Here is a 27587-nt window from a genome sequence, read left to right on the forward strand (position 1 = left end):
AGGAATTGGTTTGATTTTGATTTAAGTCCAGCAGCTACAAATCAGATTTGAATTTTTAGATAAAGTAATAGCTTTTACATATTGTACAGCACGTGATCATAGATTAAAAGATGCCAAGAACGTGTAGAGTGATTCTGATGGAAATTTTAAAAAAATGTTTGGGAAGTGGATGAAAAAGGCTAAACAAGGAGTCTCTGGTAGAGTAAACAGAATTAAAAATAAAAACGATGAAATGATCTGGCATGGAACTGAGGGAATGCTGAAAGGAGTATTTTAGAAATTTGTAGAGATATATCAAAGAGTTTCTAAAATACTCCTTCCAGCATTCCCTCAGTTCCATGACAAATCATTTCATCGTTTTTATTTCAGAAATTTGTAGATATATATCAAAGAGAGAGCCTCATGTGGCACAGAGTGGTAGGTGACAGTATTGCAACCAAAACTCTCCCTGTGACCTGAGTTTGATCCCAGCGGAAGCTGGATTCTCAGGTAGCTGGCTCAGGTCAACTAAGCCTTCCATCCTTCCTAGGTTGGTAAAGTGAGTAACCAGCTTGCTAGGGAAGGTGGTGACTGGGGAAGGCAATAGCAAACCACCCCACTATAGTCTGCCAAGAAAACATCGCGAAAGCGGCGCCCCCCACAAAGGGTCAGACATGACTTGGTGCTTGCACAGGGGACCTTTCACATTCACATATCTAAGAGTAGAACTGAAATTAATGCTATAAATCTTAGTGTCAATGAAAACTGATTAAAAGCAAGTTATAAATGGTGTGAGAATATTGAAACATTGTAAGGAAATAGCTGTAGATGGTGTAACTTGAGAAGTATTAAAGTACAGATGTGACTGTAACTTGCTTCATGTGTGCATGAGGACAGTATTTGTGCCTGAAATGCTGATGTATAAAGATGAAAGTTTGTTTCTAGGAAGAGAAATGGAATGAATGATAGCAAATTATACATACATGGCAAAAAAACTGGAATGAGTGGTATCTTGGTAGACAGAATGTTTACTAAAGATGGAAAAATGAATGGAGAAATTTTAAGATGGGAAAATACCAGTAGAATAATATTGGACAGTATGTGTTCTCTGGCAAAGAATTCATATTTGTCAAAAAAAAGTGAAAATGGCTAAACCTCAAAGTGTCCTTCTGCCTGCTTTGTTATAAGGAAGGAAGAATTGGATACGTCAAGAGAAATATGTTTGTGGTAAAACAAAAAAAGGTAGAGTCAAGAATGAATGGGGATGAATGAATGTGGTTTGAATGCAAAAGTGAGTGACTAGTCAGTACAAAAAACGTACACATAGGTGGTTGGTCATATAAGGATAATGAATGAGTGCTGAATTGTAAGGAAATATGTAAAGGAAGGGTGAATGGGTTGAGAGGAAAGAGAAGACTGAGAAAGTCACACTTGGATGGAGTTGATTAGATCTACAGAAAGAAAGAATTGATAAGTTTAAAGAATATGAAATAGTACTGTATAATGGACAAGATAGAAGCAAGGATGATTTGAAAGGTTAGAAAGGAGTACAGACATGTAGTGAATTATGTTAGTATATAGCTATATTTCTTTTTTGTTAATCTATTTAATTTCTTTGGCTTACTATTTCTGATTCCTTTTCTATGCTTTGCGTAGCTTTGCTTACTCCAAAACTGAATAGTGTGGTGGTTATGCAGGTTACAACTACTTTCCTAGACTCTGTCTCTCCATTTAGGAGCAATGAAATATAATTCCTTCCTTTCAAAGAAGGAAGCCACAAAGGCTACTTCATAGTACTTTCTCTCTTGTTAGCAATTTTTTTTAAATGGAAACCTAAGAGGATTGCAAGATGTCCTCTTTAATAAAAGTTGGGCAGGGGCAATGAATGCATCTGCATATAACACTAGGGTAGAGAGAAAGCTTTTCCATCCACAGCACCCCATCTGTAGTTCCTAGAGCACTGCTAACATGAAAAAAGTAAAATATTTGGAATTTTAAATTTTTTGAGACATGGGAAAGAGCTTAAGAAGAAAAATGCTGGCATTAAGCCTTAACATAAAAAAAATTAAGAATTACAGAAATTTAATGTACCTATTGCATCCATTAATGGATGTTCTAATGGATGAGTTTTCCCTTTTGAGTTTGGCTTAAAGGGCATGCCTCTTTTAATGCATCAAACTTTGAATCCTCTGCAGGCTTAAGACTACACACTTGCCTGTTTAGTCATACTCTAAATTCTCAAAATAGCCCCCAAATTTCAAGCCCACCAAGCCTGATTATACATATCACCAGCCATGCATCTTAGACTACAAGGTAAGCTGAAAGAAGACATGTGCCCCAGGCTGAAAAGGGTTGCCAACCCTGCAGTAACTCATAATACACCTTACACATATAGAACATGCCAAAATACCTTCTTCACACCCAACAGTATTAATTAATTTGTGTTATATCCACCTTTCTACTCTAACAAGTAGATGCCTATAGTTTGTTGGCTGCACTTGCATGTTGGGTATGTGGCTTACAAGTCTTTGATGATAAACAGAGCTACAGCTGCCATTCTGTACCCAGTTATGAATGTTTATGTAACCCAAATACAATGTGTGCAGGATTACAGCCCACTCTGTTGCCATTAGCAGCCAGTAATAAAACAAAATAGAGACTTACTTTTCCTGCTGCCATTAAGGAAAGTGCAAATTGATACCAAAGATGGAATTCTTCAAAGGCAAATTTCATAGCTCTTTCCAAACACTGCAACAAAATTGAGAATACAAATCATTAATAGGTATAAATTATTTAAACTAACAGTACTCATCTGTCTGCACTGACTATATTAGCTGGTAATTACACTCACTGTCCTGACAAGCAGGAACCACGCCGAGACTCTAGTGTTTTATTACTGCTACAGTAGACAGAAAATCCTACCAAACTGAAGAAGCGCGAGAAAACCCATTCAGATAAACTCCAAAAGTCAAGGTGGGTCTGTTCTGTCTTTCTTTGAATGACAGCTCAAACTCTGTCTACTACGCATGCATTTTCCCCCCTGGATAGGGACCCCCTCCTGCTCACCATCAGTACTCATGACACTCACGGCAAACAAAATGACGCTTGCAAGGCACTGTAACACTTTTGAAAAGTGTTACAGAATATAAATATCATGCCAGGGTACATGATATCTATTACTAATATATTTTTATGACTCATGAAGTTTTCATTGTAACTTGAACCTAAAAAATAAATACTATAAAACCCATGTTTTATTTTCAGGACATTTGTTCAACCTATTGACAAAGTCCATTTTCTCTGTCCGTCTATTTAAGTTACTTCATAATGGGAATTTCATGCTGAAATTAATAAAAGGAAAGAAAGATTCTCAAGATACTTTTAAGTCAAGAAGTGAATGCCTTTTAACACAACTTCAAAAGTTCTACCAAACTAAAAAAGCACACAGGGGGTCAATGTATAAACCTATTCTATGAAACCCATAAAAACAGTAACATAAAGGAAATTTTCATGAAATACATATAAACAAGGGAGTTTCAACCTAAGTGCGGGGTCACAAAGGTACGAAAGTGAGAAAAGAGGTCATCTTCCCAACATATTCTTGTACAAAAGAAAGGAGGGAATGATAACCAACACGATTCCCTGACAAGTACTCTGAACATTTTGATTGGATAGTGTATTTAAACACAATGTTAACTGACTTCCTCAAATTCCTGCTATATGCATATGCTACTCCACATTCTACAGCAACTATTTTATGGTAACATATTGTGAGCCACCCAGAGTCAGCTGGAGTCAGGCAGTGCCTAAAGTGAATTAAATAAACAACTAAAATCTATTTCTTGTATTTAATTACTTATTGTTTTTGAATAGGAAAGTAAAATTATTTCCTACACAAATTTAACAGAAATAGTATTTTCAGAATTCATACATAAATTAAATCTCATCATAAAGGAAATGAAGGAAAGAGAACTTGGAGAGCAGGAGGGGCTCAGAAAGAAGGAAAAGGAAGCAGCGCAAAATAGTGCAAAAAAAGAATGAAAAGAATGGGGGGCAGAGAAGCATAAACAAGCTACAGCTGCCATTCTGTACCCAGTTATGAATGTTTATGTAACCCAAATACAATGTGTGCAGGATTACAGCTCACTGAATTCGACCGAACACAGGTAAAAGCCGCCATTAAGGCCTACCTTGTGGCGATAAAAGCGGCAAAACGTCAATATTTCTCCGCTCTTATTGCGTCTGCAGAATGCCGCCCGACGGCCCTGTTTAAGATTACTCGATCCCTTTTGGGGAAGGTGGGTTCAGCGATCCACCTACAGGGCCGTGCAGAGGAATTTGCTGAACGTCTGCAGGACAAAATCGCTTAGATCCGCTCCAAGTTGGACTCCAGAAGTGAGGCGTGGTCTGAAGAGATACCAGGGGAACAGGCTTATCCAGTTATCTGGGAGCAGTTTGATCCTGTTGGACCTGAGGAAGTGGACAGGATCCTACAGACAATAAATGCCACCACATGCCATCCAGACCCGTGTCCCTCCTGGCTAGTAAAAGCAGGCCGGGAGGTCACATGTGGTTGGGTCCATGCGATGGTTAATATATCCTTGGGAGAGAGGGTGTTTCCGGCGGCCTTTAAAGAGGCGTTGGTACACCCCCTCCTCAAGAAGCCATCGCTGGACCCTACTGTTCTGGACAATTTTCATCCAGTCTCCCACCTCCCCTTTTTGGGGAAGGTGGTTGAGAAAGTGGTGGCTTTGCAGCTCCAGAGGGTCCTGGAGGTAACGGATTATCTAGACCCCTTTCAGTCAGGTTTCAGACCTGGTTATGGGACGGAAACGGCATTGGTCGCACTTATGGATGATCTCTGGCGGGAGCGGGATGGAGGCAGTGCATCCATCCTCGCTCTCCTTGATCTCTCAGCAGCTTTCAATACCATCGACCATGGTATCCTTTTGGGGCAGCTCAGGGAGTTGGGGGTGGGCGGCGTAGTCTTAGGCTGGTTCACCTCCTTCCTCCAGGGCCGATCCCAGTCGGTGTTGATAGGGGAGGAGAGGTTGGCCCCGCGGCCCCTTCTTTGTGGGGTGCCACAGGGATCAGTACTCTCCTCTCTCCTTTTTAACATCTACATGAAACTGCTGGGTGAGATCATCCGTCACCATGGGATGAGGTATCATCAGTATGCTGATGATACTCAGTTGTATATCTCCATCCCGGATGAAATAAGTGATGCCATGACCTCCCTCTCTGAGTGTCTGGGGGCTGTGGGGGCCTGGATGGGGAACAACAGGCTTCAACTGAACCCTGGTAAGACTGAGTGGCTGTGGGTTAATGGTTCTTCTGTATCCGGGACATTAACATCTCTGGTTCTGGATGGGGTTGCACTGCCCCAGACAGACCCAGTGCGTAACTTGGGGGTCCTCCTGGACTCACAGCTCCTGATCGAAGAGCAGGTGGCAGCCATGGCCAGGAGATCCTTTGTGCAGCTACATGCTGTGCACCAGTTACGCCCCTTCCTGGACCGGGAGGCTCTTCGAACAGTCACTCATGCCCTTGTTATCTCTCAGATAGACTACTGCAATGCGCTCTACATGAGGCTACCCTTGAAAAGTATCCGGAAGCTTCAGCTGGTCCAGAATGCAGCTGCGTGAGCTGTTTTTGGTGCCCCCAGAAGGGCACATGTAACACCACTGCTGCGCGAACTGCATTGGGTACCAGTTTGCTTCCGGGTCCAATTCAAGGTGTTGGTTATTACCTTTAAAGCCCTACATGGCATGGGACCAGGTTACCTGAGGGACCGCCTCCTCCCCATTACATCAACCCGTCCCACCCAATCGTGCAGAGAGGGCATGCTATGGACCCCATCTGTAAAAGAATTTCATCTGGTGGGGTCCAGGAAGCGGGCCTTCTCCTGCCCTGTGGAACGTGCTGCCCCTGGAGGTGAGATTGGCCCCATCGCTCCTAGACTTTCGGCGGAGTCTGAAGACCTGGTTCTGCCGCCTCGCTTGGGGTGGAGAGAGGAATAGAGTTACATGGGGATGGTTGTTATAGACCACTCCTCCCACACTTGGACTGTTTTAGATCTTTCATCGCTTGTATTTTTATTCTTTATTTTTATTTCTATTTATAGTATTTTTATTGTATTTTATTATTCTGATGGTTTTAATCATTTGTTGTAAACCGCCCAGAGGCCTCGGACAGGAGGAGATGGGCGGGGATAAATTAGATAGATAGATAGATAGATAGATAGATAGATAGATAGATAGATAGATAGATAGATAGATAGATAGATAGATAGATAGATAGATAAATCAGCTATTCAGGAAAAAAGCTATGAAACAAAAATGACTACTACAGTTATATATTTCAGTTCCTCTTCAGGAGTAATTCTGATGAAACTCCATAATGCTTACTTCCAGGGTAGGTACAGAATTTAGTTTCCAGATGGTAGCAGTAAAAGCAACAGAGTTGATAGTTCTTAAAGAGAAATATATTTACCACACAGAGGCCCCATTCCCTTCCCAAATGCTTCTTCTGGCATGGGAGCATATTTCTCAAGTTTGACATCCAAAATACCATGAACCATGTTTTGTTCTGGAAGCTCACTTAAAATGAGAGCCACCTATAGAATGGTCGGATTGGTGCATTCCAAAAGAAAAATACATTCTGGGCAACACTGGAATATTCTGTGACCAGCACACAGAATTTTGAGCATCCATAGTACATATACATAGTTTATGTTTACTATTGCTATTTCATAAAATATTGAAATTCTACTTTTAAAATTATTTCTACATTTCCTTAATGCAATTGTGTACTTATTTACTCTGAAATAAGCCCCACTACATTCAGGGTTTACACTCTATATATAACTGCTGTCACAAAAAATATTTTTTAAAAATAGAGATATTTACTAGGAAACCAGCACCCAATTCTGCTTTTATTATAAAAAGAAAAGCAAGAAAAAAAAACTAAAGAACTGGCTCCCAAGACTGCTTTCGAATCAGAGAATTTAAAAACAAGGACACAATATAAATATTAATTTATGAATGCCATGATTGGCTTTGAATCATAGCTTACCCAAAAAACAAAGGTTCAAAATCCAATTTAGCTATTACTTTACTACTTGAGAATTTTTTTTATCACTGAATTCTATTTTTTGCTTCCTTTATTTAGGGACAGAAGGAATACAGCCCAATCAATCTGTAGGAAGAGACATTCCACACAGTATTTTTGCACTGGTCCAGGTAACAAATCAGCATGTAGTGATTTTGGTAGATGTATTATATGGTCTAAAAATTCAAGATCACATCCACATTTTAATTTTCATATTTTATGTCAGTTTCAGTCTCTTACCACCTTTAACAGAAAGGATATAGTCTGCATCTAAAAGGATATAATCTATATCCATAAAGGCACAACTAACTTTCCAGCTTGTGATGGTGAAGACAATCCTCAGTATGGGTATAGCAGGGAGCGCTAGCATGCATGGGGAATGGTGGGTTGGCCCTCTAGGACCTTTTGAGCAGAGGTCTGTAAACTGCTCACAATCCCTGTTTTACCTCCACACAATCCTGGTGAAGGCCTATTTGATGCTGCACCAACCACTCTTCCCCAGATAATTTTTTTCCAAAATGAACAAGTATTTAAAGGTATATGCACACATCCTGTTTCAGCATATTCTGATTTGGGAGTTGGTATAGTGGCAAACTTCTATTCCACTTTTCTTCCTTTCTTTAACTGAAGCCCATAAGTCATGCCTATGCTAAATTTAAAAACCTTTCAGAATGAGAATAATGATTCAATAAGAAAACAAATCTTTATTATGGATATGAACATTAAGAAGCTAGATGAGAATTGAAAGCTGAAAGGAAAAAGGGGAAAAAGTGGGCGGAAAAGGAGTCTACAGAGTTTAACTAAGGGGCTGCACCCTATCCAGCAATATACATATACAGAGAGAGAGAGAAAGAGAAAAAAATCTAATCCACACAGGTAAGGGTTGATTTTGTTAATGTTTCCTACTGCAGATTAAGGTTGCTATAGTAACTAATCATTTTGGCGGAGTGAAGAGGTTGAATTTAATTGTCTCCTTTTCACATGTTAATGGTTGCATCACCTGGGGGGGAGAAACTTGCCCGGACTTGTTTTAGTTTCTGTTCCTCTCTGTGCAGGCATGTAGAAAGTCAGGCTGCTCTCACTGAGAGCCCAAGACTTTTAAATATGTTTTGCTTTCGTTTCGCTTTCTGTAAATAAATTATTTTTATAGAAATGCCTGGTGTATGTGACTTTTCTGATCTCTCCTGGGCCAAAGGCTTTCCCAGCAATCTGCCAACAGATTTGCAGATCAGATTTACATTTTCCTTTAACTGTTTCACCTTTTGGGATGAGATTTTTACCTAATCACTAAACCATGTTAATAAAACATGGTTTTATGGTTCTTTTATGTTTTACTGTTATCCCTGTGAGATGCCAAGGGTCATTGTACCAGACATGTAAGTATTTTTAAATAAAATAAATAAACAAAATACTACTTCTCCGGCTCTAATCCTTTAGCTATCTCATGAATTACATTCTACTCTTGGCATTCTTATTGTACTAAGTTCTGTCAGATTATGTTTCTCCTATATCTACCAATATCAGTGAACATTCAGCTGAACAACAGACAAACTGTTATATGCTACACTGAATTGATGAATGATTTTTTTCATTTGTTGTTCAACAGAAAATATTGCTTAATTCAAGAATTTTCAATGTTCTGGGGTCCATGGGCACATTTAGATTTTGAAACCATGTTATGAGCACCTACACAAAGTGGTTTCCATAGTGAGCCTGACCAAGTGAAATACCCATTTACCAGAACTTGGGTAAGTAATTGTTACCAACTGAAGCGAATATTTGTAGCTCAGGGTTGAACTGTGGAGTCCTTGGCGCTCTCTGAGCCTTGTTGTTTTCTTGCAGACGTTTCATTGCCAGACTAGGCAACGTCTTCAGTGCGAACAGTAATTGTTCCCCGCCATCCATTCTAGCTGTCCAGAATGCTCTCTACCAGCTCAATTTAATTTTGGGTTTTTCTGGGCAGCTAGGTACACTTCCAAATAAAGCACTGGCCCACATCTATCCACCACGTTATTTTTTAAAGATTTTAAGATGCCGTCTGTGAGAAGCTCACAGGCATTACTAAATATAGATTATGCTGGGAATTGATGGTTTGGTTCCTACACATGCTTTGAATTAAAAAAAAACCTTTTAAAAGAATAAAATGAAATCAGGGGGCAGGGTGCCTGGCAAATATTAAGGGAGAGCTTCCAGCTATATGTGTCTACACGCCATGCACTGTGGCTCTAGGATATAGCTCCAAAATGGATGCCAGGCCTTATTTGACAGCTTACCTCCGACAGCATTTCATATTGACCTCTTCTTCCCAAGGCAATGGTAAGCAAATCGTACACTACAGATGCACTTTGCAAACTGATGATGCGATCGTTTTTGTGTTCTGGTATTCTGCTCAATACAGCATCACGATTAGCCTGAAAAACCATACCAAATATAAGAACAGATGATCGGTATATAGGTGGTCCTCGTTTAACAACCACTTGTTCAGTGACCATTCCAACTTACAAGTTGAACTGCACTGAACGAGTGGTAGTTGTGACCAGACCTCATACTTATGATGTCACAGTGTCCTGCGGTCACATGATCGTGATTTGCAACCTTCCCTGCCAGCTCCCCACAAGCAAAGTCAATGGGGAAGCCAACAGGAAGTCAGAAGTTGCAGTCAAGTGAGGTCCTCACTTAATGACCCATTTGGTCCCCGCTTAATGACAGCAATGGGAACTGCTGTTGGTAAGCGGTGCGGTCATATGGTTTTTCGACTTAAGATTGCATCGCTTAACAACAGAGTTTCTGGTCCCAATTAGTTTTGTTAAACAAGGTCTACCTGTAATAACCACAAAAGACCTTAAAGGAAAAAGAAGCATTATCTCTTTAGTATTGTCAGAAATGGAAAAGCTTATTCAGAAATGGGAAGTCAATAATGAAATTGCATTTCTTAAGAACTGCTGCATCATGTTTATTAATTCAAGTGAGAGAACTACTGAAAAACTGAAAGATGCTGAACAGCCACTTTCTACAATAAGAATCTTCAGTTAGTTATTTTCTTATGTTCCTCTCTTCTGCACAATGATTCTAAGTGGATAATACATACTAAAAGAACAGAAACATATTAGGTAATAAGAGCATAACAGTAATTTGGGAAAAATACATAAAAGCTGCTATCTCAAGTTACTATGAGCATTTAACAACTCTTTAAACTAAGCTACAAAATCTAAGGTATCTGAGAGCGCTGAACAAGATATTATGATCAGCAGGCAAGTCTCGTTGAGGAGGGTATTCCATAAGAAGAGCGTGCAGCTAAATAGGTTCTTTCCCTACACCAAAATCTAGCTTTATTTGTCCAGAGGAAAGTGGTTCAGTAGGTGAACAAAAGCTCCAAGCATGAACAAGTAAGATGAAAATTTCCTTAGCTCTGCTTATAAGGACAACACTCACCCTTTTAATTGGGCCTAGAAATCCAGGGGAAACCAGCCCAGTTAGCATGACAATGTCACCACTTTATCTATTAGTCAGTCCCATGTCAGTAATTTTATTTTATATTTTGAGCAAAGTTCAGTTTCTACCCTCTCAAATCTTGCTATCCTGCCTTACTGTGGTACAGGGGAGGGGGTGTTCCTGGGAGGGATGAAGTGTGGACAGCCCTTTAATATGAGTTTATGCTCCAACCATGGATGGAGAAGAAGAGAAAGTTGAGGGGCTTAATGGGCAAGTTCAAACTCAGGTTGACAAAACATGCAAGCAAGATGCGCTGCTTCTTGTTGCAGGCTGGAATGCCAACTTTAGAAATAGTATGGAGGAAAACGTAGTTGGACTGTATGACCTAAGAAACAGAATTAAAACAAGGGAACATCTTATCACTTTCTGTCAGTCCAATGATTTCTTGATAGCTAACGCTCTTTCTGAACAACCAAAATGACCCTTATATAAATGGACATCACTAGATGGAGCCCACAGAAATCAAATTGACTATATTATTGATACAAGAAGTGGACGAGCTCCGTTCTGACAGTAGAGATGTGGCCAGGGGCTGTGGAACAGATCATAAACTACTCATGTGCAAATTCCAAGTCAAGCTAAAATGGAAAAACAAAGCCAACAAATCAAAGAAGCTATTAAGGATGAATGTGAAAAGAGACTGCCAAAGACTAAGAAACAGAAGAAAGCAAACTGGGCATCAGAACAAACAATAGAAATTGCCAAGAAGAGAAGAGAAACCAAAGCCAAGAAGGACAGAGGAAGGAACTTAACAAAGAATTTCTGAGAACCGTTAAGAGACAAGAAGCAGAATTACAGTATCTGTAAAGGCACTGAAGATGGAAAGAGACATAGAAAAACAAGGAAAGTCTTCCAAAAGATCTCTGAACTCAGCAGGAGGTTCCAATGTCAAATTGCTATGCTAAAAGTTGCCAGTGGACAAATCATAATATCAAGGAAGATTAAACAAAGATGGAAGGAATATACTGAAATTCTGTACAGTAGAAAGGTCAACTGACTTTTCAATTTCTGCCACTCCAATGATTTCTTCATTGCTAACACTATCTTCAAACAACTAAAATGACAACTCTATACATACTGTAGACCTCCCCAGACAGAGTACATAGAAATCAAACTGACTACATTATTTCTAAAAGGAGATGGAGGAGCTCAGTTATAGTATCAAAAACATGGCCAGGTGCTAACTGTGGAACAGATCATGAACTGCTCATGTGCAAGTTCCAGGTTAAGTTAAAGAAGAAGAAAACCAACCAGTTTCCACAATATGATCAGGAGCATATACCCACCATTTTCAAGGAGAACATCAGGAATTGCTTTGAAGTCCCAAACTTCACTGATAGAGAACCAGAACAACTGTGGAATGAACTTAAAGATATTATTAAGAAAGAATGAGAAAAGAGTCTGCCAAAGATGAAGAAACAGAACAAAGCAAACTGGATGTCAGAACAAACTGTGGAAATTGCCGAGAAGTCAAAACCAAGAAAGAAAAAAATCTCAGGAAGCAACTTCACAAAGAATTACAGAGAGTGTTAGAGGAGACAAGAAGTAGTATTGCAATGACATCTGTAGTGACACTGAAGATGGAAATAGGCATCAAGAAACAAGGAAAGTCTTCCAAAAGATCTGTGAACTCAGGAGGTTCCAACATCGAATTGGTATGATAAAGATGCCAATGGACAGGTAGTAAGTGATTCAAAGGAAATCAAAGATGGAAGGAGTATACTGAAATACTGTACAGTAAAGAAGATGTCAATATCCAAGACATACTAGGAGATATTCCCTACTTATATGAAGTACTAGAATATGAAGTTAAATCAGCAATCCAGTAATCAGAAAGCTATAGGAACTGATGGAATTCCCACAGAAATATGGCAAGCACCAGAAAGTCAGTAAAGATTCTAACCAAGCTATGCTAGCAAATCTAGAGAACATAATCAAAATGCTTCTCATTGTTTTTAAAGGCAGAACCCAGGTAAAATAATTCATATGCACTCAGTTTAATTCTCTGATATTACCATTAGGCAACATAAATTATTTTAAACTTATTTTTCCAGATTATTTTGTATGTAAGTTAGTGAATAATTTTACTGTATAATTGATAGAGAGAAAAATGTAAGTTTTAAATTGCAACAGACTGCCACTTTCTGATAACTGTCTGACACCTCAGTTTCTGAGGACAAGCAGTGATTTGAGTTAAAAAAGCTAGATAATCAATCATTGGGTGTGGACTTTTACAGTGGCAGTTCAGCAGTTACTCACAAATATTCTACCCTTTTGAGTTAATCGACTCTCATGCTGCCTTGAAAACATGTTCCAATAAATTAAGAATAGAATTCTGTTTGAAGAAGAGTGACATTCTTTCCTACACTACGTATTTAGACAATTCAAAAACATGCACAGGTACATTCACTATAAGGACCATACAGACAGGTAGTATTAAATCTGCCAAGTGTGGCACATGTTCTTATCTGGGACAGGGAGTTAAGATGGGAAAAGGGTATAGAAAGCAACTCCTTTATTAAATGGTTTTAGTAATACCAATTTAAGTAGTTACTAGACTGGCAGTAAAACAAGCTTTTGTTTTCTCATTTGTTGTGATCTGTGTATTCACTGTGGATGAAATGAAAAGATTCTCACCAGGTCTGAAAAAATCAGAAAATAAGGGGATGAAGTAGCTGTTCTGTATTTGAATATTAACCTTTCTCCTGAAGAGAATGACTATGATTTAAATGACCCTTTCTTCTGCTTGAATATCAAGGTTCAGTAAGGAACCATCAAATCTACTTATTCATTTATTAAGTATTTATTAAGTTTATAATACTGCCAGCTATCATGGTTTCTTGGAGATTTATAGTTAAATGTCAAATCAAAATTAAAGCAAGAAATTAAATCCACAATTAAAATCATAAATTGAAATCCTCAGTTAAAATACTGTTTAAAAGGTTTGTTTCAGGGTGTTTTTAAACTGGCACCAAAAAACTAAAGGCTCCTAATTCAGCAGGGAAAAAAATTCCAAAGAACTGAGGTGGCTTTAGTGCAGACTTGACTCATTTGCTACAAAAGGAGGCCACACTAACTGTAAAAAACCTTGTATTATCTCAGCGAGAAAATTGGTGGGAATCAATCTTTCAAGTAACTTAAACAAAGCTCTGAAGTTATTAACGAACATTCGTACTTCACTTGGCAAACTGACAGCCAGTGCAATGCTTTTATTACTGGTATATTATGGTCTCTTTTTCTTCCAAAGCCAACTTAGCTACTCAATTCTATACCAATGGAAATTTCTAAACCCATGTATAGCATGTCACAGTCACCAAACCTGAAGGTCACCAGCATATGTACCACAAGTATTGTCCAGTGTTGCTTTTAAAACTTGGCACTAACAAGTTTAAATACACCTCTTCCACACTGACCTTGAAGGTCCTGCATATTCCATGAATGTAAACTGAATTGATGCATTACAGGTAAACTGTAGTTATTCTTATATATACCAATTTAAAATACAGTAACATATATATTTTCTCCTCCCAATATTAATAGCCTAAGAAAAGAGGCAAGTTGGCAAATAGCTATAAATATAATCATCACACAGATTGTATACTGGTAGTTCTTGACCTACAACCATTTGTTCAGTGACTGTTTGAAGTTATGATGACGCTGAACAAATGGTGGTTACAACTAGTCCTTGGAGTTCCAGCCATCCCAGCACCCCTACAGTCACATGATCGCAATCTGGGCGCTTGGCAACTTGTTCAGATTTATGACCGGTTGCAGTGCCCCATGATCATGGGATCGCCATTTGCAACCTTCCCTGCTGGCTTCCCCAGAAAGTCAATGGGGAAGCCGGCAGGGAATGTCATAAGCCACTGGGGTCTCACCCACCCATGCCCTCTCCCCTAGCCCCTCTGCGCTCACACTGTGTACCCCCGCGCACCTTCCACAACCCACTCCACACCCCCTCGCACTCTCCCCAACCCTTGCCGCGCTTTTCGTGCACCCCCTTGCACCCTCTCTGAACCTCGCCATGCCTCCCCCGCACCCCTGCGCACCCCCTTGCTCCCTCCCCCACCTGGCAGCAGCCACTTTATCTGCCTGCGCACCTGGGACTTGCAACTTCCTGCCGGTTTCCCCACTGATTCTGGTTATGGGAAGTTGGCAGGAAGTTGCTTCGCCTAATGACTGTGGGATTTGGTTAACGACAGCAACCCGAATTGCAGGGATTGCTGTTGCTAAGCAATGCAGTCACACTTTATGACTGCATCACTTAGCAACAGAAATTCCAGTCCCACTTGCCGTCATAAGTCAAGGACTACCTGTATTTAAGCCTGGTATTTATAATTCATAATTACAGTCCATATCTCTTAGCAGTTGCTATACCACTGTAGTCTAATAGCAGGTGGCTGTGTCATTTTCAAATTTTTCTTGACAAAACAGATCAAGTTTTTCTTTTGTTCCTTTCTGATTCCACTTGTGCTCTTGTCTATGTCTGCTTTGCATTCAATTCTGACTTTCTTGTTTTAGCATCAGGAATGCTGAAGTTTTTCTTACCCAACCCCACTGTCCCCTTGAAACAAGACCTCTGCAGCATAATGGACACACACACACACACACACACACACAAATAAAAAGGATCCTACATCACTGGCTTTTCTCCCTGCCCAATTCCATTTTGGAGAATATAAGCTAATCATGTTTGACAACCAAACTAGTTCTGATAGTTTAACATTCCAGGAATGATTTGCCACTGGGACCAAATGGTGCCCTGGCACAAACAAAGACCTGAATATGGGCAGAGATAAGAAACAGCATGCCTATAGCGTGAGAGGGAAGTGAAAAGTTTGGGAAGTATTTTTGTGAAAACCTGCTGCAAGAAGATGGTAGAACCTTAGAATAATCTATGTACAATATTCTGACAAGAATAACAGTTCAAGTCATGGAAAGAGAAGCTGGGGGGATTGACGGGGTTTTATAGGATGGATTTTAATTTTGTAAGCCACCCAGAGTCACTGTGTGTGAGTTGGGCGGCCATATAAATGTGTTCAATAAAATAAATAAATACATGTACCCAGATCATTGTACGTGCATTTATCCTGTAAGCCAAAGCTGGTGAAGCTTTTTATAGGTATGAAGCGTGCAAGTGATACAGATGATTGGTTGTGATCATGTGTGTGCTTATAAGTACACATAGACTTGCATCCACACATGCACAAACATGTAAACAGCTTCCCACTGTTTTATCTTCTCCCTCTAGAATAGCACTACCCTGAACCTGCCAAAAGCTGATCAGCAGTTTTCAAGAAATACTATCCAATTAGAACAGCAGCGAGCAACCTGTGGCTCCCCAATTTCCTGAAACTGCACCACTGACATTCAGCAGTTAAATGGACAAATGTTAGTGGTGCAATTTTGGCAGGTTTCATATTTGGGTGGTTATGGAGGGAATGCAGTAGTTTGCCTCCCAAAGGTCCCCCTTGTTCACATTCTTATTTTTAAAACCTCCAAAAATTGGCGAAAAAGCAACAATGGGACATTCGTTTCAAGTTATCTTATCCTGTCACCAAATAGCTTCCTGCAACCTTCTAGAAAATCGAAAGGCTAGAAATGCTATAATGGTATAGCACTAAATCAGTGCTGCATTCCCCAGCTGAAACAAATTGCCCACTGCTGCCCTAGAGTGCTATAAGAACACTGTGCTCCTAGTTGTACCCAATCAACTAATTTATAGGCTTTGAGGAACACAACACTACTCTGTGGCTAGAAGAAATGCAGAGGAAACACATGGAGTAAATGAACCCAGAAAGGATTATACGAGAAGTGGCTTTCCTGCTTCAGATCCAAGTATTGCACACCATGGCAACCCAGTTATGCAGACACATACTCAACTTTTGCTCTCGTTACAACTTATGAAGTATCAAACGGTGAAATACAACAAAAGTAATGTAAATGGTGCTCATTTATAAAGAAACATGGCTCACTTACCATGGATTCACTAATTAGCAGCAGCAACAGAGCTTCTTCAGTGTTCTCTTGAGGACAGAAAATGCTGTTAAAAATTGAGCATTCATTATATTAAAGTCAACCAAAATTCATTTATATGTAATAGACAACGGTTGTGTCACATCTGCATATTCATGATCGATCAAACTTGATACAGAAAAACCAATTTTGTTTTTTGTAAAAGCAAATGAAATTATGGAAATAAAACTATTTTTGAAACAGGTGCTTCCAAGTGTAACAATTCCAAATAGCATAAACAAATTTTGGCAACTAAAACAACTACTCCCATTTCAAAAAATGCTAACGTAACTGCCTTCATATTTGCAGTTATAGCTACTCAATGGCCTGAAGAATACATTTTCCCTATAAATTTCTTTATTCTAATCAGAATATCTGTTACGGAGACTGCTGGTGAAGAAGAGAGGGCCCCCCTCTTCTTCACCAGCAATCTCCATAACAGTATCTTGTTGTTGTTTTTTTAACGCTCTTAAACTTTACCAAATTAACCACTCCACGTTTTTTCATAGTTTATAATATTTGAAACACAAGACCATTCAATATGGACCTTTAGCATCATTGGCAATGTGGGAGGCAGACATCAGCATGTGATGTCCTCTGACAATGGATAAGTTTTTGAGAACTGTTTTCTTTATAGATAACAAGGAGCTCTGAACTGATTATATGGTGTCCATCATATTAAGTGATCAGAGAAAGAGCTGGTAAAAAGTCAGTTCCTTAATAAAGAGCTACCTGTCAGCCCTTCAAGACAGATCAGGTCAGGAAACAGACTTCACAAGACTACTGAAACTCTTTTGTTTGAGGGCATAATAACAGAATGTTCCCCTCTGCCCCCTCTTATACCAAACAGAATCAAAGTGGGGTTATTTTGAGTTTCTTTCTCACCCCCTCTTGTTTTCTTACAGATGTTTCATTGCCAGACTAGGCAACATCTTCAGTGCGAAGAGGGAGTGGGCCTTACTCTCTGTTTATATACCATGGGTTGTCAAGCTTGTGTTGGTGGAGGTGTTGTTCTCTTCTTGGGAATTCCTTGATTGGGCTGTTGTTTGCTGCTTGGCTGATTGCTGAGTTAATAGTTCCTTGATTAGGGTGCATTGTGCTGTTTGATGGTTCATCTGGTGTTAATCCTGGTGTTAATCTTTGCATAACTGGTTGCTGATTGCTGGCGAGGTGGTGTTCTGGTCTTTTGGCTTTTCTATTGTCTCTTTTAAATGGTACGTAAATGTTGTTTACCTCTATGTGTCTGTTGATGGCTGCTTTGTCTGAGTGCCAGGAATTCTCTAGCGTTTTTGGATTTGGCTTGGTTTAAGATGCTCTCAGTTTCCCAGCTGAAACTATGGTTGAGTCTGTCCATGTGTTGTGAGATTAAGGAGTTTTCATTGTGCCTTCTGACTGCTAGTTGGTGTTCGTGGATATGCTCTGCTAATCTTCTGCTTGTCCATCCTACATAGTGGCTGCTACAGTCCTTACACTGTATGTTGTAGATAACTCCCTATTTTTTCTTCTTGGGCTACTGGGTCTTTTGGGTTACTTAAGATGTTTTGAAGGGTTTTGGTTGGCTTGTGTGCTACAGTGATGTCGTGTGGTTGTAGCAGTCTGTTGGCAGTTTCTGAGATGTTTCTGATGTATGGCAGTGTTATCCTTTTCATAGCTTCTGTTGGTTGGTTTGTAGTGGGTTGAGTGGTCAGGCACTTTTTGGTAAAGTTGAGGGGGTATCCATTTTGCTGGAAGATGCTGTATAGATGATCTGTTTCCTTTTTCTGGTGTTCTGGATTGCTGTAGTGCATTAGTGTTCGTCTGAATAATGTTCTAATACAGCTCCTCTTATGGGAGGTTGGGTAATTGCTTTGGTAATGGAGCACTTGGTTAGTGTGGGTAGCTTTCTGGTAGACTTGCGATTCTAGCTTGCCATCATTTCCTCTACTGATGAGGATGTCCAAAAAGGGTAGTGTGTTGTTGTTTTCTTCTTCCCTTGTGAATTTTATTCCATTGAAGATGTTGTTGATGGTTTCATGTATTTCCTCCAGTTGTTCCTTTTTTATTATGATGAAGGTGTCATCTACATACCGGATCCATACTTTGGGTTGTATACATGGGAGTGCTATCCTTTCTAGACGCTGCATTACAATCTCTCCTATTATTAAGGAAATACCAGATTAAGCTATTTCTGCCTTTATTTTTCTTGCCTCTTCTCATTTTTCTACGACAACAGCAAGGAGTGGATTGTATTGTTGAAGAAGACTCATAAATGTAAAAAACCCTAACTATGTAAGCAGGAAAGAATATTAGAAGATCACAAATTTTCTTCTTTTTTTATACTTTATTAAAAAGAAACCAATGTAACAACTCATACAAAAGAGATAATCAACAAAATAACAACAGTTCACTGTTTGCTTATTAGATTTACATCCTGCCTTTCCTCCAGGAGCAAAAGGTAGTATGCCTAGCACTACCACCTCCAATTTTTTGGCCACAGCAAGCCCCCTCTGAAATAGATAGGGCTGAGAGAATGTGACTGGCCTGTGAGTTATGGTGGATTTGAACCTAGATATCTCCAGTCCTTGTAGAACACTTTTACCACTCTTTCACACTGGCTCTGACATCTTAACCAGTTCCCTATACTGGCAGCACATTCACATTAATATTTTAGAGAATGCATAGTTCAGAATATTAAGAAATTTGAGAAAAAGAAATTCATTTACCACATTCTCCATCTAATGAAAACATACGCAAGTGAATAGCAAGTATACTGAAACAAAATCTGATCATCTATACAGTCAGGAACTGCTTAGAATTATTTTTCCCAATGTGTTTGTATTCTAAATCCTTCATTCAGACTGATTTTCTTCCATACTGGTTTTCTTAGAGTTGTACAAAATATTTAAGTTTTGAACTTTGATCCCATTTAGAATTCAAAACAATTGTTTCAAATTCACAATAGACAGCTTGGGAAGCATTTTGAACTTGCAAGCCAGTTAATATTTGCTGCTGCAATATAACTTACAAATAAGTAAGTATTCAGACATCCAGCCACACAGATTTTAGACAGATTTAGTTACTGCAACCAGCTCTGTTAAAATTCTTTAATATTCAACACCAATCTTAATGGTTAAGATAAAGGTAACACTCGGTGACCTCACATTATTATCAGTATGTTTTATGCTTCCAGGAAAAAGGAAAAGACCATTCTAGTGAGAAGCTTTGAATACTGCACTGCTGACCCAAACACAGTGACAACTGAAGCACACAGCTAATACATCTGCTTTGTTAAACAGCCAAAGCTATTTTGATACTCATCTCCACTATAGGTAGCATACTTTAAGAACAGATGTATCTGTCCTTACCAATTCACATTCCATGCTTTACCTAGAAAATGTTTTAATTCTGTTTTCCATTTCTACTTTTCTCCACTCTTGCCCTGTGCACACACGGTAACACTGTTAAGGGTCTGCACCCATACACTGTATTCTTATTTCAATGGAACAAATCACATCAACTTATTAGTTTTTAAAAAACATACTTTTCTCCTGAGTACACCCGTGGTCTTCTGCTAAGTGCATAACTTTTAGTGTTTGCACCTTTCCAGAGTGGATCATTTAAGGGTGACTGTTGAGGAGGGTCATCCAGCGGGTGCCAGTAACTCTGTTCACACATGCCTCGAAGCAAAATTTCAGCTAACTGCCTTGCTATTGTCTGTTAAGAAGAAAAAAGAAATACCCCATGTTTAGAATGAACAAAAGCAGAATGTGTAACTTTCGTATAACAGGAAACAACTTACTGCTTTAAGTCCTTCTGCACTGTACAACTTTACTCAATAAGCAACAGTATACAAATAGGGTATATGTAGAATATAACATACAGAATAAAATATAGCCTAAAGAACAAACTCACCAGTGGAACCATAAAAGGTTTCAAAGAGCAATATATAAAATCATATGTACAAATAATCAACTCATTCTACAAGTTCTTATTTTCATATAACCAAAAATCACCATCTATAGATTAGAGAATATCAGTAGACTCAGAGAAAACTATTTAGTCTGTAGAAGAATTTTGTAGAATTTTGATGAAGTCTATTCATCAAAATTCTAATACCTGTTTTGCACATCATGCTGTAACATACTTACTACATAAGAGAAGGACTTTGCCTTCTAAAAACTACTAGACAACCCATGACCCATTGGGTCATCGTTTCAGAGATATTTCCTTACCTAAAAAGAGAAACAGAATGACCACAGGTGGCCAAAAAGGCAGTGGGAGCAGGGGTGACTTCTGACTTCCTGACAGCTCCCCCATTGACTTTGCTTGTGGAAATCTGGCAGAGAACATTGGAAATCACTCCTTCTCCTCCTCCTTGGCTGACCCAAAGAACTGCCTGCCACTTTGCTGGGGGGAGGGGGACAAAGGGAGCCGTGGACCACAAGGAAAACTGCACCCCCGCTTCCCATCCCAGTGTCCCCAAGGGCCCCCTCCTTCCAGGGAGGAAGAGGGCTCACCCGTTGACCGTCAGTGCCCCCAACCAGCCCTACCTCACCAGCAGACATCCAAGTCACTCCTCATCCTTCCCTCGCTGCCCACCACCATTAAGAGATTTCAAATTTCAGCCTCAGTTCCAAAACAGCCAATCGCCACTTGCCCGTTGCCAGCTAATTGGGTTCAGAGGGAGGCGAGAAAGAGGGTGGGGATACACCCGTCCCATCTTCCCTTGCACCACGCAACCTATGGGTTTCTGGGAAGTGTAGCTGGAAGGCGTGGTGGCACTGAAGCAACCACAACTTTGCCAAATTTCAGTCCCATAGGAGTAATGGGTCCTAGATTTTGGACATATTCTTTAAGTCAGCCCATTTAAGATACCTTGCTTCAAAAATCGTTGCACCATTTCACCCAACTGAAGGTTTCAGACAGACATAAGAGTTTTAGTAATATGTAGATAATTTAATATACCTGGCTTGTTTCATGAACTAGAGTTTGTTTTCAAAGTACGAGTACATAAAATGGTGTCACAGGGAAGACAGTGAGGAACTATTTTCCACTGCCACTGAAACTAGGACCAGGAATTGTTCATATGTGCAGTGCTTATCAAAAATTAGAAGCCCAATAGATACTGGTCCAACTTCTCCAAATTATTTGTGTTTATTTTAATTTTTGAACAAGTATGGATATTAACCAATAATTATGCTGTAATATTTTAATATTCTAACTATGTCAATAATCACTGCATTAAAATGAACATTGCTACAACATAAACCGATATAGTCTTATTCTTAATTGAATTCCACTGTATTCAAGCACCTAATTTTCCAGTTATAAAACTTACCATGCGTAGATTTTGAGTAGTTCTTGTTTCAACGGCTCTTAGAATCTCTCTAAATCTACCAACTCCTCTTGTCAAATTCCTGTATATGTACATAGAATTCAAAATTATTCTCAGCTAATATTTAAATACTGTATCCTTTCTTATTTATTCCATAAGTACTACAGTTTTCCATTTATTGAACTTCATTTAAAATATTTCACTCCTCATCCAATTTTGTAAGAATGAAACAACTTTAAATCTACAATATGGACTGGATACAGGGTGGAATTCCATTCATAGCATCATGCCAATGTAGATGATTGAAAATTGTCCCCACTCCAAAAAACAAAGAAGAGGTGGCGGGGGAGAGAGGGGGGATTTTTTTTTTTTAAAAAAGCAACCATGAAGTTAAAGTTTGGGCTAGTGGTTAAGGCAACGGGCTAGAAACCAGGAAACTGTGAACTCTAGGCCCATCTTAGGCATGAAAGCCGGCTGGGCAACCTTGGGCCAGTCACTCTCTCTCAGCCCAACTCACCGCGCAGGGTTGCTGTTGTGGGGAAAATAGGAGGAAGAAGGAATATTAGGTATCTTGAGCTGCCTTGAGTTGTTTATAAAAATAATAAAGGTGGACTAGAAAATAAAGAAATAAAATAAATAAAAGTCATAAAATGCAGTAAAGTGAAAAACTGGAGGGTATAAACCTTGAATCTATATTTGTAATGAGATGAATTTTTAAAAATTCAACAGTAGATGTAAGGGGATGAGCAGAAGGGACTTACACCATTTAATTAAGTTCAGTGAGATATAATTTCTCGCTATTCCTTCATCCAAAAATGATGATAATATTCCCAGTATTGGATAGAAGAGAGATTAAATGAGCCTAAGAAATGTATGTCCCAATCCACGTATAAATAACCATTTTCTAAACTCAACTGAGCCAGAGAAACAGTACCATAACAAATAATAACAATAAACATAACAGTCATCATCATCTTCACCTCATTTTAATTAGTGAAGATTAGGAATGAAAAGATGTGAGCAACAGACCTGGCAGGGAAGCTGCAATAAGAAAATTTCAAATGTTTTAGTTCCAACTTGACAGAATGTCTGTTTTGTAAAAGTCCAAAAAAATCAACATAATGCATAAATGGAGAAATGTTTTTATTTGTGTATATTATTTCCCAAGTAAGCATTTTTCTCATCATTTTTCTCTTAAACAACAGACAGTAAATACCAAGGGTTCAAAAATATTAATCCCTTATTTACTGTAATGTAGTATCTTTACTATATCATACTTACTATTGTGGAGTTAATTTCAAACTGAGGATTAGCCTCTTATCAATGCTAGAATTCAGGAGATGCCATCATATAGCATCAGAACTATAAACAAAACTTAACTCAGTGATCATCTGCCTTTTTATATCCTCTAATTATCCAAGGGGTATGTTTTCTGTTGAAGTTTCTAATTGAGACTTCTTTGATTAATCAGCCAATATTAACAATTTTCCTTTTCAGTTAATTAGGAAACACATTTTATTCATCAGTATTGTTTTTGGAAAGTTTTCAGCACTTGGTACTTCCAAGTAAGTGTGCTTTGACAGCAGTTTCAGTTAAGTGGCCATGCTTTGTTTGCATGAGTGCAGAGTGAAGAGCACCAGAGCTAGCTCCAGGTTTTTGTGGGCTTGGAGCATCACAATGTTACTAAGCCCCATCCCATATCAGAATTTTGCTCATTCTTGCCACTTTACTGGTATCTATCACAGGATCAATGCTGGCAGAGACCAAATGAACTCAGGAAGTGCTTCTTCCAGTGTATTTCCTCAGAGAAAATGGAAGATTGTCCCAGTCGTCAGTTTCACCCCAATTATACAGTGGGAAGGCTGACAAAAACAGTGTAACTGTGCTTTTTCTACTCCCCTGCTAAAGGGCTAAAGGAGCAGAGGAAAAAAGGCATTCAGTTCCTCCCTAATGCCCTGTCCCCAACAAAATGATTTCAAGGACTCTATAGTAACCTAGACACTTCTTAAATGATTTTCCCACACTATATTAGAACAGGTTGCAGAAAAAAACTTGGAACAATTATCTTCCCTATTCTTAGGGGTAATCACCCTTCTCCAATATAGCATGCAACAATTTGAAAGGATTATGCTCCTAATTGTAAAGTCTCTATCTGATTACAAATGAAGTCCCTATTTTATTGCAACTTAAACATATGCATGCTTATTAGAGAAGCATATGATGTGTAATGCAAGGAATCTGATTAAACCAATTTTATCTATCTATCTACAGGCAGTCCTCTCTTAATGAGCATTCGTTTAGCAACCGTCTGGAGTTATGATGGCACTGAAAAAACGACTTACAACCTTGCACTTATGACCATCACAGCATCCACATTGTCATGTGATCACAATTCAGGCGCTTGGCAACCAGCTTGCATTTACAACGGTTGTAGCATCCCATGGTGATGTGACTGTCTTTTTCGACCTTCCCGCCCAGCTTCCAATAAGCAAAATCAATAGGGAATTGTATAATTTGCTTAACAACCACATGGTTTGCTTAATGGCCATGTGATTGGCTTAATGGCCGCCACAAAAATTGTCATAAAATTGGGTCCCGATTAGCTACCTCAATTCCAGTCCTAATTGTGGTCATTAAGCGAAGACTGCCTCTATCCAGCCAGCCAATTTCTAAGCTTCCTTACTCCAAAAATGGCAGCTTCACAAAATTAAAAACAGAAAAAAATAACATGGAATAAAAATATACAATTGCCCTGAGGAAAACAATGAAAAAGAAAATCTCCCACATCACCCCCAGCCAAGCCAGCTAGACACCCAAGGCCTGAGAACACCCAAGGCAAGAGGAAGAGCCATGTGTTTAAGGCTCACTTGAAGGTGGCAAGAGGGAGGGCTGAACGTATCTCCAGGAGGATGCTCTTCTAGAAAGCAGATGCTGTAATAGAGAAGATCCACCACCTGGGTCCCCACTGGATAGCACTGCTTAACTGACAGGACCTGAAGCAGGCCAATTGCACCCAAAAGCTTACTGGCAATCAGTGCAGGTCACAAATCAAGATGTCACGTTGGCACAGTGAGGCCTGACCTGTTTGTGCTGTTGCATTCAGGAGCAGCTGTAGCTTTTGAGTGGTCTTCAAGGGCATCCCCATGTACAGCATGTTCCAGTTGCCCATTTGTCAGATAGCCAAGGCATGAATGACTGTAAGAAAGGTCTCTCAGTCTAGGAACAGGTACAACTGGCATACATGTTGGATTTGTGCAAGCTTCCTGGCTACAGTTACCACATGCTCCTCAAGTAAGAGCTGAGAGTCCAGGAAGTCCTCCAGATTGTGCACTGTTCCTGAATGGGGAGTGCCACCTCATTCAGGACCAAGGGTGAGAAGTTCCAAGCACCTGCAGCCATTCAGTCTTGCTAGGTTGGGGCCTGAGTTTGTTCCTTCCCATCCAGACCCCAACAGATTCCAGGCAAGACAATCTTTTTAGCACTACTTGGCCAGCCAAGGGTCGAGATATGCAACTAAGTATCATCCAAACTGATATCTGACCCTAAACTGACGAATGTTTGTTAGGAGTTACAGGATCAGGTTCTTCCCAGTTTACTAGGAAGGTTCATGCCTCCATCACTTCAACCAGTCCTAACCAGTGAGAGTCTAACTCCAAGTGAATCCATACAAATGCTAGATGGCTGGAATATTCTTCACAGTGGCCAAATAGATGGTCATGAGAGAAAGGCCTGGAGGCTAGAAATTCTGGAACTGCGACTCCTAAAAAACTAGCAAGCTGCAAGTAGGAACTCCCCTGCCCCTGAAATTGCTACAATCAACCATCAGATAGTCCAAATGGCCAAACTGAAGAAGAAAGTGGACAATGCTTTCTGATGGACTTGCAGAATCTTTGAAGTCATTACTTTGGATATCAACACTATCTGGATGAATATGATGATAAAGTGATAAAATGAAAATGAAGTATTTTAAGATAAATTGTTATGATATATTTTTAAAGGTTGGGCTAGTTAACTTGTGTATAGTTGACCTTTAACCAAATGTGTACCAAAGCAATTCTTTTATCTGAAAACAATGCAGGAGAAAAATAAATACGGTCAACGTGTATTTGTAATTTAAGCATAGTAGCATTACTTGAAATTATTGAAAATAAATCTAATTATAATAAATGTTTGTGCTAAATAAGAAGATCCATAGTGAAAAAATGATTTCTATTGATTACACAAACAAGACAGTTCTCTAAACAGTGGAGTTGCAAAATTCAGGGAGAGCAATGCACAGTTGTCTGTAAGTCAATGGTCCAACACTTGTTTTTGGCTGAAGAAAGTACATTTCAGCAATAATGAATAACGCTTTATATTATGCTAAGACACCTGTGACCCAGGCTGTGCAATGATGCAAGATTAAAATGCATTATAAATTAGCTAATAAGCACTCTTAGAAGAGTAAGAAAATGCAGTGCAGTACACTTTGGCGTGATATCAGGGGACCACATTAATTTTTTTCCCATAGGGCTTTTGCAGAGCTTTATTTTAAAAATTCCTAATACAACATTGTGTACTAATCACATTCTCAAGGCAAAATGCTTCAACTTTAAAAAGTTTCACTTCCTTCATCTTCCAACACTATATATGAAGAGATTGTGGAGATAAGAAAAAAACAAGGAATGGTAAAGCAGAAAAGAAATTAAAGGTTGAAGGTTGAAAACACTGAGTTTATGTCTAGCAAACATAAATTAGACTAGCCACATACAGTTTTTGTCACTATAAGCAAGGATTATGTAAGTACATATGTGCCATTTGTGCATTATTGTGCAAGCAATATTAAATAATCACATTTGAACAAATATTCTCAGTAATCTTAGGTTTCCTGTTTTAAACACACCTTCCTTATTCTAGATCTGAAGTCTAAAAAATCCATGCTTTTTTTCAGATATTGAAAAACATACTGTCTTACATACTGAATTGGATGCTAAAAACAAAAGCAGACATATAAATAAAAACCAGAAATTTAAAGGTATGCAATAAGAAAAAGAAAGATATAGCTGTATCTAGCTTACACAAATACCATTCATTATACCTGTCCATACTTTTTAATCCTTGCAAATCCATGCAAATCCAGGTCCATACCATGCTTCAAACATTGTCCTAAACTTATTGCCTCACTTTTCCGTTATCTCAAGTAATCCATCCAGCTATAACTTCCTTAGTCTTTCTTTCTTTCTCTCCTCCTGACTCATTCACTTTTCTTTCATAAATTTATTTTGCAATTCGATCTCGATTCTCTCTATACAATCAAACTACCTCAATATACTTTTTTTATATTAATTACTCACTTCTATATTCAATCCACATTCATTCAGCATCTGTTCTTGACCCAATCTCTTGTGTCACCACACACTCTTCCTAAGTAGCCTATTCTAAGAGCATTCAATTTACTTTGTTTCCCCTAACATATCCAACTCTCACTTCCATGTAACGAACTGGGCAGAAGCACACTCTTAAACATAAACAACTTTGCCTCTTTCAACAACATTCTTTCCTTGCCAGACACTATTCAATGTGTTTCTACCAATATTTACATGTCAACATTTCTCCAACAGTTTCTCACCATATGCATAACTTGAGGTCATTCATTCCCTTTTCCTTATCAGACATACCTACTCTGGTCTTGGATACT

General features: G+C 39.0%; 1 protein-coding gene across 4 annotated transcripts in view; it reads right to left on the minus strand.

Moving 5' to 3' along the window:
• TTC7B (tetratricopeptide repeat domain 7B) overlaps nt 1–27587 on the minus strand; it is a 124153-nt gene that overhangs the window by 56638 nt on the left and 39928 nt on the right. For all 4 annotated transcript variants that reach the window (XM_063290225.1, XM_063290224.1, XM_063290227.1 and 1 more), the window contains 5 exons: nt 21914–21992; nt 20117–20289; nt 16561–16624; nt 9363–9500; nt 2644–2727 (listed from right to left, as the gene is read on the minus strand). In XM_063290225.1, coding sequence (XP_063146295.1) covers nt 2644–2727; nt 9363–9500; nt 16561–16624; nt 20117–20289; nt 21914–21992 — 538 coding nt within the window. The remainder of the gene's footprint in view (nt 1–2643; nt 2728–9362; nt 9501–16560; nt 16625–20116; nt 20290–21913; nt 21993–27587) is intronic.

The sequence above is a fragment of the Candoia aspera genome, chromosome 1 (assembly GCF_035149785.1).
Source record: "Candoia aspera isolate rCanAsp1 chromosome 1, rCanAsp1.hap2, whole genome shotgun sequence".
Classification (NCBI taxonomy): Eukaryota; Metazoa; Chordata; class Lepidosauria; order Squamata; family Boidae; genus Candoia; species Candoia aspera.